The sequence below is a fragment of the Fukomys damarensis genome, unplaced genomic scaffold (genome assembly GCF_012274545.1).
Source record: "Fukomys damarensis isolate Sample0158 unplaced genomic scaffold, DMR_v1.0_HiC HiC_scaffold_38, whole genome shotgun sequence".
Classification (NCBI taxonomy): Eukaryota; Metazoa; Chordata; class Mammalia; order Rodentia; family Bathyergidae; genus Fukomys; species Fukomys damarensis.
This window is the reverse complement of record NW_022900950.1, coordinates 63,635,905-63,656,150: the sequence shown is the minus strand read 5'-3', so window position 1 is coordinate 63,656,150 and position 20,246 is coordinate 63,635,905. Positions and strand designations below refer to the sequence as shown.

General features: G+C 39.7%; 1 protein-coding gene across 1 annotated transcript in view; it reads left to right on the top strand.

Moving 5' to 3' along the window:
* Positions 1 to 19,914, top strand: part of Frem3 (FRAS1 related extracellular matrix 3) — a 35,286-nt gene extending 15,372 nt beyond the window's left edge. The window contains 6 exon segments of the mRNA XM_019205535.2: positions 2,908 to 3,050; positions 7,541 to 7,563; positions 7,566 to 7,773; positions 10,273 to 10,398; positions 14,558 to 14,803; positions 18,943 to 19,914. Of these exon segments, the coding sequence (XP_019061080.1) occupies positions 2,908 to 3,050; positions 7,541 to 7,563; positions 7,566 to 7,773; positions 10,273 to 10,398; positions 14,558 to 14,803; positions 18,943 to 19,274 (1,078 nt within the window). The 3' untranslated portion in view covers positions 19,275 to 19,914.
* Positions 19,915 to 20,246: the final 332 nt, after the last annotated feature.

Genomic DNA, 20,246 nt, shown 5'->3' with positions numbered 1-20,246 from the left:
TGTTATCTACTAGGTAGAGGCCATGGAGGCCACCGAATATCCTATAAAGCACAGGGTGATCATTTTATACTAGACTTCCACAAGCCAATTCAAATACTTTTTTTTGCTTTTGTACCTAGGATTGAACTTGGGTCCTTATGCTTGCAAGGCAGGCAGCAGAACCACTGAGCTAAATCCCCAGCCCTTCAAATACTTCTTATTTTCTCTTCTGTATTAGTTTTGCCTTCACTTGCTCTCAAATGTATCTGCCTCCCCAAAATGCTCTTTTTATATTTTCTTAGTTTATAGATTCTCCCTCATTGAAGAATGTTGTGTCCACTACACAAAGTCCTTCACTTAAACGAATTAGACTTTCCTACAATCCAGAATCTGCATTCTTCTTTATTACACATCAAACCACCTCTCAGATGTGATATGACCATTCATGTTTCATCCACCTAGCTGCCTGCTGCTAGGTCTGGGGGAAGTTCAGTGGCAGACTCTGAGGACACAGTAACTCCCTGAGCAGTGACTCCTCTTCCCAGGAAGGATCTCAGTCACAACCCTTGCCATACTTCCCCGGAATTTCCTGATTTATGAAGCCGGGGAGCCTGTAACTGACCCTACCCAAGGAGTCTCCACCCTGACAGGGGTTACTTGGCCGAGCCCCCTCACTTTCTCTTATTCCATTCCTTTTCATCCTCAGCCCTTACCCAGCAAATGATGGCTGCGGGTCTAATGGAGACCAAGCCCTTTCCTCCATCTTGCTCCTGGCTTAGGGTTTCAAATTCCAGGGCTGGCTGGCTATCAACTAGGGCCAGGACCAGGTCTGAGAATGAGCAGAAAAAGGTAGCTGAATCAGCCATTTAAGGTCCTAGGATGCCTGATGTCAGCTATTCAGCTGAATATGGCTGAACATACTAGCTGTAGTCCTATCTGCTTGTGCAATTCCCTGGGATTTTGAAAGGCAGCGCTTGCCAAAATACAAAGACTATGTAATTAATGTATATATATTTCCCAACTGTTAAACTTTCAAACATTCTGTTTTTAAATTACCTATCTGAAACTTTCAGTATCACAATTGCTCCCAAACTTATATCTTCTTACCTTGCCTGATCCCTGGACCTTTGTAACATACATCGAAGTATCTGAAGAATTTTCCACTTGGACTCGTTACCGTGACTTCAAAGCAAAACCTACAACCAAATTCCCAAATTACCTTCCACTCTGACTTCTCCGCATCTGCTGTGAGTACATTTTTCCCACTAGACCTACACAACTCTTCTGGCTGACAGTTCTGAGTCCTCCATGACAGTCTCACTGAATCTAGTTGTCCTCTCCCCTGCCAATTATTACTCCATTTCCTTCTACACCACCCTTTCTCTGTCCAGCTCCTCCTGGAATAAACTACACCTGAAATGCCTTTGATGTGCAAGTCTTAGAAAAATCCTTACTACTATGCCTGATCAAGAGTTTGACTTGAGTAATTATTTATAGGATGTGTAAATGACCAAATAAATGATTCTCTGTACCTCATCTATACATTAAAAAATATTGATCTGTTCTTATTTCCTCCTGTTTCTGCCTTAAAAGGTGTGTATTGGTATTATTCACTCAGTGTCTGTCTCTTGAAATACAGATAGATACCATTTGAGTTATCTCAAAATCTGCAAACCCTCTTCTCTGAGAACCCCTTCTTTCTTACCCCAGCACTACAGCAAGGTGCCAGATCAAGCAGACCGAAGCCTGGCTACAGATATAATGAGATGCTAATCTATCTCAGAGAGTCATGTGCACTAAAGATAATCAGTCCCACATGCATGGAGAAGTGGAGGAGGAGGCTGGCTAGTGTTCAGAAAATACAGAATGAGCCCAACACCCAAAGGAGAGCTCTAACCAGAAAACATGTGGCACCCAAACCCTCGCACAGCACACTTCTGCATCATAGCCTAGAGCTATGGGCAGGGCCTGGGTGACATGTACGGCCTAGCTGCAAGGGAGGAGAGTGCAAAGTGATGTTCTCTTCCTTCTTCCTAAAGGAGGCGGGACTCATTGAACCTCAATTTCTCCAAACATAGAAAAGGAGTTCAGACAGAAAATAGAAGCAAGTCCACTACATGGCCATAATAACACCCTGGGCCTGAGAAAGCTACCGAACCTGTGTAAATGCTGATTGACACACAAGGAACTCAAACACACCAGAAAGGGCTACAGCCCAAAGAGGCAGCCTGTTGTAACAGAATATTGATGCATTTTCAGATGTGGACACACTTATTTTGAGTTTGTTCTTCCCTTTGCCTGGTATTTCTTTCCCCCAGTCTCTAAGCAAATATCATCCCTTTAGAAAATCTCTATAAAATAGTCCCTTCTGAGCTGCTTGATCGTTCCTTATCTATCTTGAGTATTTTTTTATATCACTTATTAACACCAAAATATTTACCCTTGTTAGAAAATAAGATCCATAAGGAGAGACTTTGTCATTATTATTTCTCTACCCTCAACATGTAGAATAGTGAACAGTACAATGAGCATTTGCAGAATAATTCGATGGGTGATATAATTAATTAGTTGAATTTTCCAGAGCTGTTCGTCAGAAACTTAAAATATTACATAGGTAGGTCTAGGAGAAAATTGTACTGTGCATTTAATACATTTAATACTAGCTCTGGTTCTTTGGAACTGTGGATCATAAGGCCTATTATGAGCAGAAGACATCTGGCTTCCTCCACATTAACCTAGTTTATTAGGACTTAGGATTGTCCTCATGACATTCTTTTTGCTCTATGCCAAAAAGGAAAAACGAAAAAGGTGAGCATGCATTTTGAAGTCCCTGGCTTCAAAAGCACGAAGCATATCCTGATCATTAATTGTTTTTCCATCAAATACTCCCACTGACTTCTCTTTTACTCCTACCAATTACAGGAGGAGAAATAAATTAACAAATCAGCCTTTCCTTCTAAACTGGGCTTGGATTTCCTTGGGGAGAGAATACTACATTGTGGATGAAGACTCCATGTTCTTAGAAGTGATACTAATGCGTAGAAGACACCTTGGGAAAACATTCTTCGTCAGTAGGTAACTTGGGCTTGGTTGTTAACAGTGGGTCGTGGAAACATGAAATGCAAAAGAATCAATTACTGGTTTCAAAGGCGACCCTAAAAACTACACATGAAAATTGTGATGTGGTTTTCACTGTGTGTGAGGCTCATATGTGGGTCAATGTTTTGTCCTTCTTGATGTTTCCCTCTCTCTGGCATTTTACATTCTTTCTCTCACAACTCAGAGGACTTGAGGAATGTTAAGACATTCCTTTTCTATGCCACAGCCCATTCAATTTCTTTAAAAATTGCCTTTCAAAATATAATACATTACTACACTTAGGTCTGTTTCTTTTAAAAATTATTTATGAGTACATAATGCATTTTAGTTTTCAGTTCTAATTATTTCCTCTGGTTATGTATAATTGTTTTAACCCCACTGTTAGATTATAAATTCCTTGAGGGCATGTACATGTACACGTACATGTCTATATTTTACAAGGGTCTTCTACAGAAATACATCTCCTTGGGTAAACATATGTGTAATGCTTGCATAATAGTGAATCTCATTATTGTCATTGATAATAATAATTACTCTATTAATGCAACACATTTTCCTAGCAGTTTTCACTGTCAGAACTTTCAGAAATCTGGGCTGGGGACTTAGCTCAGCGGTTTGGTGGCCTGGCTTGCAAACACAAGGACCCGAGTTCAATCCCCAGTACCAAAAAAAAAGAACTTTCAGAAATGACTTTGTCTTTATTTTCGTCATCTATCAAGGAGACAAATGCAGGTGTGCTATCTTCATTTTACAAATGGGCTTGCTGAGTCTCCCAAACAAGCAGGACTTCACTCAGCATTTAGTGAACAGGTCAGAACTGTTGGAGAACAGCCAGGAAGGAAATGGGCTAGAGAAAAATAGGCGACCAAGGAAAGGTAAGCTTTTCCCAGTCTGGGGCTTGTGGAATAGGAACGTTCCCTTCAGAAAAAAATCAGTCAGAGCCTTAGTCAGCACCCCAGATTACCTTGTCTACTTCAGCTGAAAAATGCCTCCTTTCTCTTGTAGGACTCTGTCTCCACCATTTTGCATCTCAAGTCCTTCTTCTGAATTAGGGTTAGTAGCTCAGGAAGCATTTTTGTGTTCTAGTTGAGGAAAAAAATCTCTATTCCCAGAACCATTTGAATGGTCACAGAATAAAGCCCTCAAAGAACTTCCAGCTGTCTTAAACCAGTGCCTCTGCCTTATGGTCTCCCCTTGCTCTGCCTGTGCTCATTGTAACGCTTGCCATCCCTTGGGGTGTGTAATGGATCTGTGTTCTCTGTCTGCTTCTTCAGTAGATATCCAGTTCCATATAGTCAGCAACTATGTCTTCAGTTACTCCCAGCCCCGCCAACATGTGGCATATGGTAGTCATCCAACACAGGCAGTTGTGTGAACTACAGGCAGCCCTACTCATACAACACTACCCCAAACCACATGTACGCCAAAGAAGTGCACTTCCACGACACCTTTACTCTGATGCTTCAGACAGTCTTCCTAATGTCTCCATCCCACGGCAGGCCAGGGTTATGAAAGCACAAGATCTAGAAGACAAAGGCACAACTTTGTGGAGTTTGGCTTTCTGTTCTGTCACTTATTCTTTTTGGTAGTGTCCCCAAAAGCTTCAGTGATTCTATGTGCATTATCCACCTCAAGCATGGGTGGATGATACATGATAAATCAGCCACTCATGGTCCCTGGTACACAGCTAATGCTTCATGAATGGTAACTACCACTGTTGCTCCATGGCATTGGCAAACAGAACCAAAACCACCTGTTCTTCTGTTTTTCTCCCCAAACGTGAGAAACTTTTTGCGGATAATGGTGACTGGACCCAATTCTGTATGATATTTTCAGCACCTTGAGCAGACCCAAAGCTCACCAAATATATTAAGCAAATAGCCACATGCCTGCTCCATTCCTATAACAGTGATCTGATTCCTTGCTGTATTTAAGTTTCAGCTGAGGACATCATTCCCCCTTCCTTAGTTCTTCACTTCCAACCTATGGCCAAAGGAAGTTTGTCCTAAGTGTGGGCACTCACTTTCATGAAGACCATTCACTAGCATGAAAGCAGCAGTTTTGCAAAGAAAACACTAGCTATCTTCCCTTAGAAATTATTTTCCTCTTTTACAGCTGTGGGTATATTTTATAAGATCTCAGACTATTTGAGAAAGAGGCAAAGGAATTGCACAAAGAAGCTATTAATCTCACTTATGTGAAGAACTTCACCACAGCTAGTGTCAGCTTATAATTTTTGTTGGTTTTTTATCTCATTGAGTTTATTGGTACATTTTAGGTATACAGTAGAGTTACACTCATTATTGGGATCTTGTACCTTTACATGACCGGTCTGGGTTCTCATTTTTTCCCTTGTCCCTGCCCTCCCTTCACTCACTCCTCCCCTCCCCATTTTCAAATATTTTTGTTTCCATTTTTTCATTTTCTCCTATTTTTTTCTTTCCCTTATTACCTTTCCCCTACCCTTCCCACTTACCCTACACCTTTAGCCCTTTTCTTCCTATTTCACATTGTCAAATATCTCATTAGGATCTTATGTACTATTATACTTTTTCACACCAGAGAAACTATTCGGTATTTACACATATGTGACTTACTTATTTCACTTAGGAGTATATCCTCAATATGCATCCATTTTCCTATGAATGAATCTAATTTCTCATTCTTTATGGCTGAGTAGTATTCCATTTTATAGAAAAAAAACACATCTTCTTTAGCCAGTTTCAAAATGATGGGCAAATGGGCTGTTTCCAAGTTGTAGCTATTACAAACTGTGCCGCTATAAACATAGGTGTGCATATATCACTGTGGTATGATTCTTTTAATTCTTTTGGAAAGATACCCAGCAGAAGGATGGCTGGGTCAAATGGAACTTCTAGTCCCAGCTCTTTGAGGTATCTCCATATTGATCTCCATAGTGGTTGCACCAGTCTGCACTCCCACCAACAATGGAGAAGGGTTCCTTTCTCCCCACAACTGAGCCAACATTTGTTATTGGTTGATTTCTTGGTAGAAGCCATTCTTTGTGGGGTGAGGTGGAATCTCAGTGTTGTTTTCATCTACACCTCTCTAATGACCAGTGATGTGGAACATTTTTTCATATATTTACTTGCTGCTTTTACTTCTTTAGCTTATAATTTTTGAATTTACACGCTTTCACGACTGCAGATCCTAAACCTCCTGGTGAGAGCTAAAGTGGGGAGGCATGAGTATTCTTGCCTCACTGGGCCTTCATTTTGGACATTAAAATAAAAACCAAACAATGCTTAAATGCTGCTTGAACATTTTGTAGTTAGGAGAGGATTCATTTGGTATTAACAGGTGTTATGGTTTAGACCTGGGATATTCCCAGAAAGTCTCTTGAGTTTAGAATGGGGCTTTTGGAAGATGAATCAGATCAATAAGGTTCTGATGAATTTATGGCTAAATGTCAGGAGGTTAGGAGGTGGGGGCCTAGGCAGAAGAGGTGGGTTACTGGGGCATGAACTGGAAAAGTAGATCTCTGGCTCTTTCCTTTGCTCTTCTGCTTCTGGGCTACCATGCAGTAAGCAGCTTTCCTCTTAGCCAGGCCCTTCTGCATTTGAGCCCACCAAGCACAGGCTGAAACTTGTAAAACTCCATGAGCCAAAATAAACCTCTCCTTCTTTAAGTTGTGGGTGTTGGTATTGTGTCTCAGCAACAAGAAAGTAACTCAGCCAAGAAGGCAGCCATTATATTTTTCACTATTGTATCTAACATTTGCCATTTTAGCATGATTTTGTTTTTGTTGTACTGTTGCTGTCTGGTCTCCTAGCACATCTTGAATTCTGCTTCCTAACAGAGCTCCCGTCTACCCCTGCCTTTCCATTTCCACTAATCTAACTCCCAGGAAATTACTAAGATTTCTCTCCCAGCCAAAAATCACTAAAGAGTTGAGGAAATAAGCCACCACAAGGAAGAATCTGAATGAGAACACAACCCATAGTGTCATTCCTCCAAACACTGAAGAAATTGGTACTCAAGAATATTTATTGATTACCTACTGTGTGCCAGGCTCTGTCTCAGGAATTCATCAATGAACAAAGCAACCAAAGATTCCTACCTCCAGAAGAGCTCATTTTCCAGTGTCTTCTCTTTATAGTATTATCTCTAGTAACTGGGATTGTTTTTTATTCATCTCTGGATCCTGAGCACCTTGCAGAGTATGGTACATTCGGAGACCCTTGGTGTACATATGCTGAAATAAATAAGTTAATGACTTGTTTTTCTGTCATAACTCTTACCTGCTTTCCTCTCAATTCAGTTCACTTATGCTTATTTGAACTCTTTTTATCAGAAGATCATTTATTAATTTCTTGTGGGGACACTAAAAGGAGCAATGTCTATGTTATCTACTTCCACAAACAACAGAATCAACCTTGAAAGAATCTTTCTTCAGTCACTTGACTTTATATTCACAGTTTCCTGATTTTTTTTAATCCAGCCATTGGAACCAAAGATGAAACTTTAAAAAAAAAGATAAAGATTTTAAAGGAAGAGCCTTTCAAAGGATCAGATTCAGCCCTGGACAGACCACAGCCATGTGGAAGGTGAGAATCATACACGACGATGAGTACGAAGTCTCAGAAACTTTCCAGATCATTCTATCAGAACCTGGCATGGTTGCACTGGAGTTTCCCGAAACGGCAACTGTTGAAATTGTGGACCCTGGAGATGGTATGTGATGTGCATTCATGTGTCCTGTTGGTCCACACAGGTTTGTGGATCCATTTCCAGCATGCACACCTTCCTCAAGCTCTGTGAACCACTGGGTCAGTTCACACCCCACTTAAGATGTAGTGTGAAGTAAATTGCTTCACGGTAGTAATGTTTCATTGGCTTCCAGCATTTTTTGAAAAGAAATATAGGTGATTAAAAGAGAGAGAATCTGTACTAGGATTCCATTAAGATATCCACAAATCCTCACTTTAAGCTTCCAGTGCATGATAGATGTGAAATAGTCCTGCCACCCCGAAGGCTAATCCACAGAGCTTACTCCAGACCCAACTGCACACTTCTAGGAGTTTCTGCAGCCCATTCTGTAAATCAGGTGTAGACTTAGATAGCCATTGTCCTACATGTGGCTTCTGGGTGTCTCCTGACCTATATGTTTTAGCACATATTCCATGAAGTTCTGTTTTACATTTGTATGTCATCTTCTTGAATTCATCAGTGAATTTATGAATTCATTCATGCAGCAAATATCCAGGAAAATTAAACAGGAAGAAAATTCTCCTAATGATAGTATTTTGCTGCCTCTTTGGGGCAAAGAAGATTATTCTTTAATAGGGACCTTTAGAATTCACTTTTTAATTTTAATGAGACAGTGATTGAGAGAATTCATGCAGCACATAGAGCTGCAGAATTTACAAACTGGAGGTGTGGCTTTGCACTCCACTGGGCTCTACAAAAAATCCCCGGTATTATCATGTCCCAAACACTAGCATAATAGAATGTCAAAATCAGAGGCTTCCCATGGACAAGTAAGTCTAGGAACTATTACAACCCCCATCACCTTTTGGAAACAGCATAATTCTTATTAGCATATTAAGGATCTTGGAAATTTTTCCTATAAACAAATCTGATTAATTTTGTTTAACACATGCCAACCTGGAACAGTAGTGCTTTTAGTCATTTCCAAGGAATATCCTTTAAATGTTTTGCATTCTAGTTTTATTGGATGGAACATATTTTGATAATTACTATTCTATATGGTCTGCACTTGACCAATTCAAAAGAAGTAGGAAACATGGCTGCCACTGTCCAATGAACAAAGCATCAGATCAATTTTATTGGTTAACAGTGCTTAGATACAGGAACCAGTTACGAAACCAAATGTAAGATACATGCAAAAATGGTAAAGAAGTCAAGTGATAATCATGGACAAAGCAAGTGAGGGCCATGGAAGCAGCAGGCTTTGAGTTGAGTCTTGAAAAGCAAGTAGTTTTCAAGCTTGAAAAGCAAGCTTTTACAAGGCAGTGTGAGGAGCAGGTCTTCAAAACTGGGAAAATAGAGGACATGAATGAATAACTGAGTCCTGTGGAGCGACTTTTATCACACTTCATGAGAACTTTAACTTTATTCTAGCTTCTTCCTGGTGCCAACTTGTTGAATTGAATAATGCCAAGATAGTAGACCACACTAGAACATAGGATGGAGGAAAGAAAATCATCACTGGTCTTTTCCCCACTGGAACTCAAGACCACCGTTTCCCTAAAGGTTGTTACCAGTATTGGTGAATTTCATGGAGTCAGAAAAGTAAGAAGATAAAATTTTAACATGATGTGGTTGGTTAAGAAGATAAATTTTACATAATTTAACACCGAATTCTAATTTAGTAATAGTTCTGAAAGAAGAAAGGAAGGTCTCATACAATACTTCGATTTTTTGCTTGCTTTATCAAAAGGAAGAACCTATCTGGATATCTGGTATTGGAAGGGAAATAACTAATTATTAAAATTAATTATAATTTGATTCAGATATTCTCCCTTTAACATGAAGGATGGTAACAATCTACTTGGAGCTTTTAATTCTTAAACAGATACATTTTAGTTACATTGCACAGGCTTACTGAAAAACCTTGGAAAACATTAAAATCATAAACAATAGTGAGTGTCATTCTATCAGCATAACTAATATTCATATTGACATTTCAGTTAATGTTTTAATGATGTGCATGTGCACCTGTATACAGGTTTATGTACCCAGCTCGGTAACAGTTTTGCAGCATTTGAAAACACCAACACAGTACCTTATACAGTGTCTGCTAGATAAATATTGAATAAGTTGTGGAGTAAAGCAGGAAAATATTTCCTTCATTAATAATTTCTTTTGTCTGATCATTAAAAAGATTTCTTTATAAAAATAAACAGTATGTATTTGATCTCTATTAGAAGGCCTTGGGAGGAGAGAACTCTTATGGCAGGACTTTTCTTTCCATTTTTAAGCTTGTCATCCTTTCTAATCTTTCAAATGAGTCTCCTAAATCCAATTCCATGCTTTTATATGATTATTTAATAATACATATTGTTTCCCAGTCCTGTGCTTTTTAATACAGTTAATCATGTTGAAAAATTTAGCGTCCAAATACCATGTACATTTTCTTCTCAGGTGTGTTAAAATATTACCAACCAAATATAAATCTTTCTGAAATGTCTTCTACCGTATTTTTTTCAGAGTCAACAGTTTATATTCCAGAAGCAGAGCACAAAATAGAAGAAGATGTTGGGGAGCTTTTGATTCCTGTAAGATGGTCTGGTGATCCAAGCCAGGAACTAACAGTCATTTGCTCAACGCATCAAGGTATGTGGCTCTGGGTCCTTGGAGGCAGGTCCTTGATGAGTCAGATGACACCAGGGCAAGGCTGAGAGTAGTGAGCAGTGAGAAAGCCCGGGGCAGGGCTTGGCCACCTAGGCCAATCACGGCTTCCTTCCTTCTCCAGCACCTCAACTGCTCTGAACCAGACTTCTCAACCAGAGATACATTCTCACTCAAAACTGGGACAAAAGCATCTACTGTGACAACCTTAAAAAGTTTTGTGAGATTTAAATAAGACATTGTATATGGAAATAGTTTATATATGCTAGTGGAAAATATAAATGAGGCATTATTTTTGTGGGTCTTCATCGATTTAGGACAACAGTATAAAGTAGTCCGTATATACTTTTCAGTCTCTCATTTTATCCTTCCCATCTTATAACTTCAAATGTCCCCAGTCCTGAGACCAGTTATGCTCATACCCCCACATGAGGTCCCATTCTGACTTCTCTTTTTGGTACAGTCAAAATATAGCTGTCCTGCACCATGTTTCCTAAGGTCGTGTTCTCTACCTTATTAGCAATTATACAATAAACAAAAACTGCAGAAATAAAAAAGACCACCTAAATGAATACACACAAGAAGGCTATGAATTCAGATCTTGCTAGAAGCAAAGGAGTTAGTCACCATGGCTTGCACTCAGCAGAGACTCAAGGGCAGGCAAAAGAGTGGGAAGACTTCAGAGTGGAAAAAAGAGAAGGTATCAGGTATACCCTGATTGGAGGCTGTTGGCTTAGGGAGGCTGAGGGTGAGTTAGGAAGAAGCAGGGCATCCTATGTGGTTGGTTAAGGAGAGCATCTCTGGCTTTCTGCAGTTGGTCCTAGTTACAGGTATGGGTAGAAGTTAGGAAAGTTGACAGTTATTAAGTCCCAACCATTTGGTGTTGATTGGTAGCAGAGCTTGGGGCTTGGCCTGCTGGACTTCTTTCTGAAAAATGTGGGCCGGGACTCTGTTTTTATATATGGTCTGGGCCCTGTCCTTTCATATATTTCATTTTAAACCTATGCTTCTGCTTGTCATGTATCAGTAATGGAGAATGAATTCTACCAGTTCTTTCTCCCCCAAATAACTTTTTTTTTAATACAAAGCCCCCAGGTCATTGTCTAATGAGAGCACCGATCAGGGACATTTTGCCCAGGTAGAAAGTGCAGATGGAAATTGCAGTGATGGGAACATGAGGTCCCCATGAAAGCACAGCATGAAATTCATCACGTCCTTCATCTATCTGTGACAGCATTTACTACTGATGAATTATTAATAGCATACAAGCATGCATAAGATTTCCATTCAAATGTCAATACTGAAAATGCTCATATTTTTATGAAAATATGTAATTGTTAAACATTTATTTTAACAAGAGTTCTTAAGAGGTTTTAAGTAATCAAATTGAACCTTTGTCCTCTGAGACATTTAAGTATTCATGGAGATGAGGAAAAATACTACAATGGTACATGATATGAAATACAATTTTCATACCCCTACAGTTTCACAAAGTGATGTCCATGAGTCAGGATGCTACCATGTGTATGGCGTTTTAGTGTCCAGGAAGGGACCCCGACTCAGTTAAAAACTTTTTTCCCGCTTTTTGTTCCACTGAGAGTATGAAAATAGACTTTTGCATAGGAATTCTGGGTCAAGTCTTAGGTGCCACTTTTCATTTCTGAACACCTTATGGAAATTTGATCTTAGAGGAACCCTACGAGAAGCTCTCCCAAGGAAAGAGGTAACCTCTTTACCAGCTGACTCCTAGCAGGACACTCCACACTTCCTGATTCATTTCCATGGATAGAGAGATAGGCAGTCCTTTAGCGGACCCTTCCAGCATAGCACTTATAAATGATTTACCAAATTGGACCATTTATTCCCTTATTTCTCCAGTCATGTCTGGGAGACCCAGAACAAGAGCACAAGACTGATCTGAGCATCCTTAGCCATTCTCCCAGCTCCCAGGCACTAACCCAGTGTAAGACTCTATAGAGCCCTAGGGCACGTGTGGAGAAGCTGGTGAAGAACAGAGACCTCACTGACCACCTCATCTCATCTCATTTTCCTCCCTGCTGGAGAGATTTATTGGCTCATGGTTTCAAAGGATTTGGTTCATGTTGGGATGTCCCCAGTGCAGAAATATCATAATGAAAAGGCATATCACAGCAAAGTGGCTCAGTTCATGGAAAACAGAGTGAGGCAACAGCACCACAGATGAGGAGGCCTGGGACTCCAGGTTACCAAAGTCACACCTCCATGACACTTCCAAACACAGCCAGAGTGTGCTTCACTCCAAGCCAGTCAACTTTACAGTACAGCTTACCTGTCACAAGAAGCATGGTAAGAAATATTCTTATTTTCCAAAAATTGCTATCTATCCAGCATCCGTGTAAGCCCAGAACTGTGGGAGGATGAGTTGGGAAGACTACAAATCTAATTCCATCCTGGGAAACCTGGTAATTTAGTGAGACCCTGTCTCAAAATTTTAAGAAAGGGTGCTGAGGATGTTGTTCCGTGTGCTATGTGTGGTAATCACACACCAAAAGTGCTTAATATTCTGAATTATCTTATAGTTTTTCTTTTACCTAAATCTGGTCTGCCTAAATCATTTAAATTACTGTGACTTCTTTTTGCTCTTTTAGCTCCAAACCTATGCATTTTTTAATACTTTAGAAATGTATAGAAACCCATAAAGTCCATTCCTAAGTATATAGTACAGAGCAATAACATTGCATGCCCACTCAAACATGAATCTACCATAGTAATTAAAGTATTATTTAGAATAATTAAGAACTAGAAAGACCCAGGTATCAACTGGTAAATGAGTGAATAAACTGTGGTATAGCCACACAATAAGGATGAAAGGGAACAGTTATACTGCATGGATGAATCTCAAAATCACTGTGCTCAGTGAAAGAATCCAGATCTTAAAGGTATGTTTCCACTTCAATGAAATTCTCATAAAGGCAAATAAATATATGGTGATGAAAAGCAGATCTGTGATTTCTAGGGGCTGAAAGAGTGGGAATGAGATGGATTGTAAGGGATATAAGTCAACATTTGTGGGTGGATTCTTTTTCTATGTTATGATGGTTTGTGGTTACATAATTTTTGTATTTGTCAAAACTCATCAAATTGTGATGATTCTTTTTTTTCAGCTTTAATTGAGTTTATTGGTACATTTTAGGGATACAGTACAGTTACATTCATTGTTGGGATCTTGTACCTCTACATGACAAGTCTTGATTCTCATTTTTTCCCCTTACCCCTGCCCTCCCTTCACCCAATTGTGATGATTGTTAATGTAATAAAATTATTATTAAAAAGTTTCACGTGCACAGAATCTAAACCTAAATCCTCCAGTCAATGCTGCACTCCTTATACAATACCCAAGCCATTTTGTGGCTGTTTTAGGAAGTCGTACAAGGAACTCTAATCAGAGTATAAGGAAAAGGTTACATACACACTGCTCGTGGCTATGTCACTGTGGGCAAAACAGGGAAAGGAACAATTCTATCTACACCATTTTGATGCTATAGAGTTTCTGGTCTTAATTTTTCTGCCCCTCCGCTTTCCCATCTATAACATGAAGGATTTGGGCTAAGCGAGCCCTAACAGCCTATTTTCTTCACTTAACCTCTAATAAAAACAAACCTTATTCAGTATACTCTAAGGTCACCAAATCTGGATCATGTCAAAATACAACAAGATTTTAAAAGCCTTTCTTATGTGGTGGGCCTTAAATGTGCCGCCCAGCACTATTGCAAGATGGTGGAAACTTTAAGCACTGTACGGTCCAGTTGGAAGAACAAGATCATCGGACACAAGTCTTTGAAGAGTGTAGTTTGTCCCCGGCTTTTCCTTCTCTCCCTGCTTCCTGGTTGCCTTGAGTTAAGAGGCTTGCTTTCACCATGATGGCCTAAAAGCAATGGAGCACACCAGCCCTAGAGGAGACTCCTAAAGCTGTGGGCCAAAATAAAACTTTCCTCCTTTAAGTTGTTTATCCCTAGTATTTTGTCCCATTAAAAAAAGCTAACTAATACAGCCTGTTAATAGTACTGTTTGTAACTGGGAAAAATAAATGTTCCTTATAATTCAGACAACTACTATCTAAAAATAGTTTAAAGAACTGATGGGGAATTTTCATTTAGAATTCTAGGTTCTTCCACAGGCTCCATTCCTTCCATAGTGGCATCTGACTATGTCTCAGGACCAGCAGACCACAGCAGCATCCTGCACTTTGACAGGGATGAAACTGAGAAGACCTGCCAGGTCCTCATCATCGATGATTCTTTTGATGAAGAGGAGGAATCCTTTCATGTTTGCCTGAGCCTACCAGTGGGAGGACAGCTGGGAGCCAAATTCCCCACCACCCAGGTGATTATCCTGGCTGATCATGAGGATGGTAAGTTCATTTCCTGCTTCTTCACTCTTGGCATTAGCTGCCTTCTTCTATTCGTACTTTCCTCCAGCTGGAGAAAAGCAAATTCAGCTCTATTATCTTTTAAAGGAATATCTGATGCTCTCCTTTTTCCATACGTGTAAGGAACTTTTCAAAAAGAAAGATATCACCAAAACCAGGTCAAAATATAAATGTAAGAAGATTAAAATGCTTGTGTATGACTTATTTCTGAAGGAAGGAAGGAAGGAAGGAAGGAAGGAAGGAAGGAAGGAAGGAAGGAAGGAAAGATCAAACACAAAGAGGTTACATAAGACTTGGAAAGAAGCGAAGAAAAGGATCTGAGTCAAGTTTCCAAATTCCCAGTCAGGACTACCACACCTTAGCAGCACAAGGATTCTCTCTGACAACAGTCAGCGCATGCTTCTTCAACTGGCAGAGGATGAGCCAGGCATGGTGGCACATACCTGCAATCTCAGCCCTCATGAGGCTAAGGCAGGAAGACTACAGGTTCAAAGCCAGCCTAGGGTACACAGCAATATCCTGTCTCAAACAAAAAAAGAGTGTTTCCAATAGCACAGGATGCAAAGGAGATCCATGTGGAAACATCTGGACCTCTCTTCCTAAGGGACCTTTTCAGTTGGAAAGCTCAACTGAAATTGAGCTGGAGAAGAAAAGGGCTCATTTTTTCTCAACACACACCCTTCCCTCACAGGTGCCATAAGAAGTATCAAGCACAGTATTATTATCTTAGGGTGGCATTGCCCTTTCTATAAAGATTTTTTAAAGAAAATAGTAATAAAGACAAGACAAGGATCAGACTATTATATTACTAGTTTCAAATTGGATTGAAAGCTTCATCTCTCAACTACACTTCTGTTAGGCGCAAGCTATGAGTTGCTGAGATAAACAGAGGGAGCTGAGTTTGAGCAGTTTATGTGCTCTCCAGTGCATGGGGTAAATTTATCAGGTACTATAATGTTTTGTTTGAAATTGTGTCTTTAAAACAACCATAGAACAGGGAAAAATATGAGTGAGATCAAAAGTGATTTTTCATTTGTTTGATTATTTTTGGCCTCCTGAATGGCTTTGCTTGGTGTTATGGTACCTATATCCTATGGACCGGACCTCAGAAATACGTAGTGGACCAGTTTTGCTCCATTAAAAAAAAAGACATTTTTCAAAGTTTAAATTCAAAAGTTTCGTATTTTCTTCCTTGTGTACTCTTCAAAAAAATCTCCATTAGATTTAAGATAGCAATTTTTTTTTTCGTAGAAGGGGAAGGGAAAATGAATGAAGTAAAATTTGAAAAAGAATAGGAAGATGAAATGGAGGAGAGAAAAATGAAATACATAATCCAATTAAAAATAAAAAGCATTAATCGAATTAGGTAACAGTAACAGGAAAGAAAGAACAGAAAAATAACAATAAGGAAAAAGAATTTTTAAAAAGAGCAAAAGAGTAGGAAATAAAAAAAGAAAAGAGAGATGAGTCCCCCAAAATTCCTCCTTGTGTCTGAGTGAGTAGTTTCCTTCCAAGGCATGCAGTATTAAAATCCACCAGATATGGAGGAAGGATAGTGAGTAACACCTAGTGCTTATTTTGTTTCCATACCCACTATTTTTGTGTGTTTTCTGAGTCATGTCCTGCCTTTCCTGTTAAGCAGGATCAACCAGTGGTGGTTTGGTCGCATCGTTAGGGATATATTCACTCCAGCAGCTCTACATGTTTATTCCCCTCTTTACCCTCTGAATCACTGCTGTCTCCACCTAGGAGTGGGCTTGTGCGGTGCCCTCCTTGCTCCAGAGAGGCCGCTCTATTCATACGCCCAGGATGTGGGAACCATCCCAGCCAAAGAATATCCTTGATCATCTTGGTATAGGAGGAGAGCAAAGAGACCACCAACCTCTGAGCTAGACATAGGCAGCAAGGGGAATGGTGTAGAGGAACAAGCAGTCAGCTCGACTTAATGCCAATTATTTCAGAGCCAGCTCCCTCAGAAAACCACATTCAACCTGCCACATCACAGAAGGTAGGGTCACCATGTCCTTCCCAGCCTGAGCTCACAACTGCTTAAACTTCTCAGGACGGGGCCCTCTCTGTGACTCTCTTGTGGTCATCTCCCACCTAGTCACTGTGGCAGGGGGACCCCAGAAACCCTGAAGTATAGTTGTTCTGTGGCTTCTGATTCCTTGAAAGCTTAGTATTAAACAGTTAACTCCTTCCCAAAGTGGCTCATGATTAACCTTGCTCAAATACGGATTTCTTCTCCAGTTCTAGCATGCCTTGCAGGAGTCTCTTTCAGAATAAAGTCCTATACAGTATTTTCAGTTTGCAATAACCAGGGGCTTTCCTTAGGGCCAGTGCTGCCAGTGCATTGTTTCACCCTGGGGCTGCCTATAATCTCCAGGCTTACATTATATCTGGGGAGATGAGTTCCCCTCCCAGGGAGCAAGGATTAGTGTTTCAGATGCTTCATTCTTTCCTCTTCATTGTATTCAGTTTCTCAAGTTTCTCTGACTTTCAGTTTTGTGGTTGACTCTTTCTTATTTCTTGGGGCTCTTCTTCCTTCTCTCTTTGCTACATTATTGTTTCCAGGTGTCTCAATTCAAGGTATTGCAGAGGTTGTGATATGCTGCCAGCTTTTACTACATACTTCATAGTCTATAGAACCTAGTAAATATCTGACATCCGCTTAGGCTGGTTAATAAATAATAATTTTTCATAAGTATTCATAATTTATTATAACTTGCTACATTAAAATCATAAATTCTAGGCACTTGGTGCCTGTTATTTGCCACAAACTGTGCTGGCAACACTACCAGATTGTCTGTAATCTTCATAATGACCTGGTAACATAGCTGGACTTTTATAGTTGCGGAAACAGAGTCTCCATAAAGTCAATCCATTTGTATAAACAAATGATGGGCCAAGATTTGAACCAAATTGCATGAGGTACAAAACATCTTCCCATTACTCTCCTGCTTTGGCAAGGTTTGCCATAAGCCCATTTTGTTTTTCAATTAATGCCATTGTGTGATGAGCTTTAAAAATTAATCTCAAACTTATAGAAAGCAACAAGTGCACTGAAACACTTTTTCCTCTGCCATCAAGAGTAAATTTGGAACCATTACTCTGAAAACTTAGAGTAGCACCTACCAAAAATTCAGAATACCCAATACAAGCATAAGATTGGTGAATTCACTTCATGCATTTCAACAATCTATTCCTAAGCCTTTGTTTAAGTTCCACCAGTTGCACTCAAATCACTCTGCATAACAAAAGAATCCAGTCCAGAATCGTGTAAGGTAGTTGTTGTGTCTGCTTTCATTCCCAACAATCTAGACCAGTTCCTTTTCCTTTCTTGGTTTTTCACCTTGATGTTTTCAAAGGTAGTAATCTGTGTTCTGTAGCATATAGAATGTTCCTCCAATGTGAGTTCATCCACTGGTTTCCTTATTATTAGATTCAGCTTATATATTTCAACAGGACTATCAGAGATAACTATGTTCCCACTACATCCTATCAAATGGCAATTCTTTTTATCCCATTACAGTACCAGTGGTACCTCTGACCACTTGGGTAAGGTGATATCTGCCCATTGCAAAATTACACCTTTTTTCTTTCGCAATTCCTAAAAACTTTTATGGAGAAGTATTCTGAGACAATGTAAATATCTGTTCCTTTAATTATTTCTACATTTATACCCCTTGGCAGTTTCTGTTTTCTTCCCTGGGTTTATCATTGTTGCTATCATCACATTTGATGGCTTTTCAAATAAGTAGTGAAGAGATTTTACGATCAGATTTGTCAACTTACAAAAGTGATGAATAAGCCAGAGAATGGCAGAAACATCATGGCTGGATAAAACTGAGCAGCATATCTTAATATTAAACCAGAAGCCTGGCACATATGAATAAGTGACATCTACCCAAAGTCAAGTTTGTGAGTTATCTTCATGATTAGTAATAAAACAAATCCTTCTGTTTCAAATTGAAGTGGCCTTGAGCAAGCCAATCCATGGGGTCTGTGTGGACATGAGGGGAAAGAGATGGGCCTGCTTTCATAAGGTGGCTATGGACATGGGACGAGCAACAACTTAGCCTTTGATAGAATAAGGAAATTCCCCCTTTCTGAGGATTGAGACTCCAAAATACATGACACTGAGAGTTCTGAGTACAAAAGAGAATGCTGCAGAATTGGTGAGATCTTCCCATTTTTCTCTGGAAAAGTAAATTTACAGCAGTGAATCCTAGTCTCATGAGTGTATTCTCACTCCCTGCCAGCTGGAAGAGATTACGTTGGCATCAGTCAAAATCTGGACTTTGCCCCAGGAATGAACATGCAGACGTTCTGAGTGATGATCCTTGAAGACCAGGGACATCCCACCCTGGAGGGCCCAGAGAGGTTTGAATTACTTCTCCGGGTGCCTGGAGGTGCAGTGCTTCAAGAACCAAGTAGAATGACTGGACCGTGATTATAAAGGAGAGCACTGCTGACTTGAAAGGAGAGTGCTTGCAGTTCCTTGGAGTGAAAGATTTAAGAGAGAAATGAGCAGCCAAAATGTAGCTCCTAACTACCATTCCTGGAGCTCAGCAACTCTAGGAAGGTAATGAAAGTGTTACATTCTGCTGATATGTGCCAACATCATCTGTGACTGCATGGATATAGAGATTCACATGTATGCAATGACAGGACTGAGCCTATAAAAAATGAAACCATGCTCCTATTATCCTTTTTCTATTTTCTTTTACTTTGTTTCTAAGACCAGTGAAACCTGCTGTCATCAATTCAACCAATCACTGAAAGTAAAAGTGATGGCTTTCTCTTCACTGATTCACGCTAGACACCAAGCTCCTTACTGCAAACATGAGCACACAGACAGGCACTGATTCTGTTTTGGTTTTTTGGGTCATTTAGTGAGGCTTCCCTTACCGAAATTTGCAGAAAATCCCATGCTCCATTTTGCCAATTTTTGATTTCCTTCCACAAACTTTTTGTCCCTTTTTTGTTGCTGCATCCTTTTGTAAAAAGCATAATAAACACTAAAGTGATAAAATGCAAGTCGCAGAAAGAAAAGTTGAAGATGTTCATAGTTCCCAATGTGCTCAGTTAGTTCTTATTTTTAACTCACAATGTTTATACCTATTCGTATTACATAAATATCACTAATATCACATAAATCAAAGCTTATCAATTACGCAACACTTCTCTGTGGCCCATCATTTTCTTTAAGCTATGTCTTGTGCATGCCTTTTTAAAAATCTGTGTTTCAGATATGACTTAACATATTCTCAAACCAACATGGTGCTTAACAGGAAATCAGTACAAGAATTCTTGCTCAAAAATACTAAGGATGGGATAAGAAGACTCTTGACTGTGAGGAGACCTGCATAGTTAGGTTGAGAAGTCCTTATCTTCTACCAGCCAGTGCTTTGCTTCACTGCTA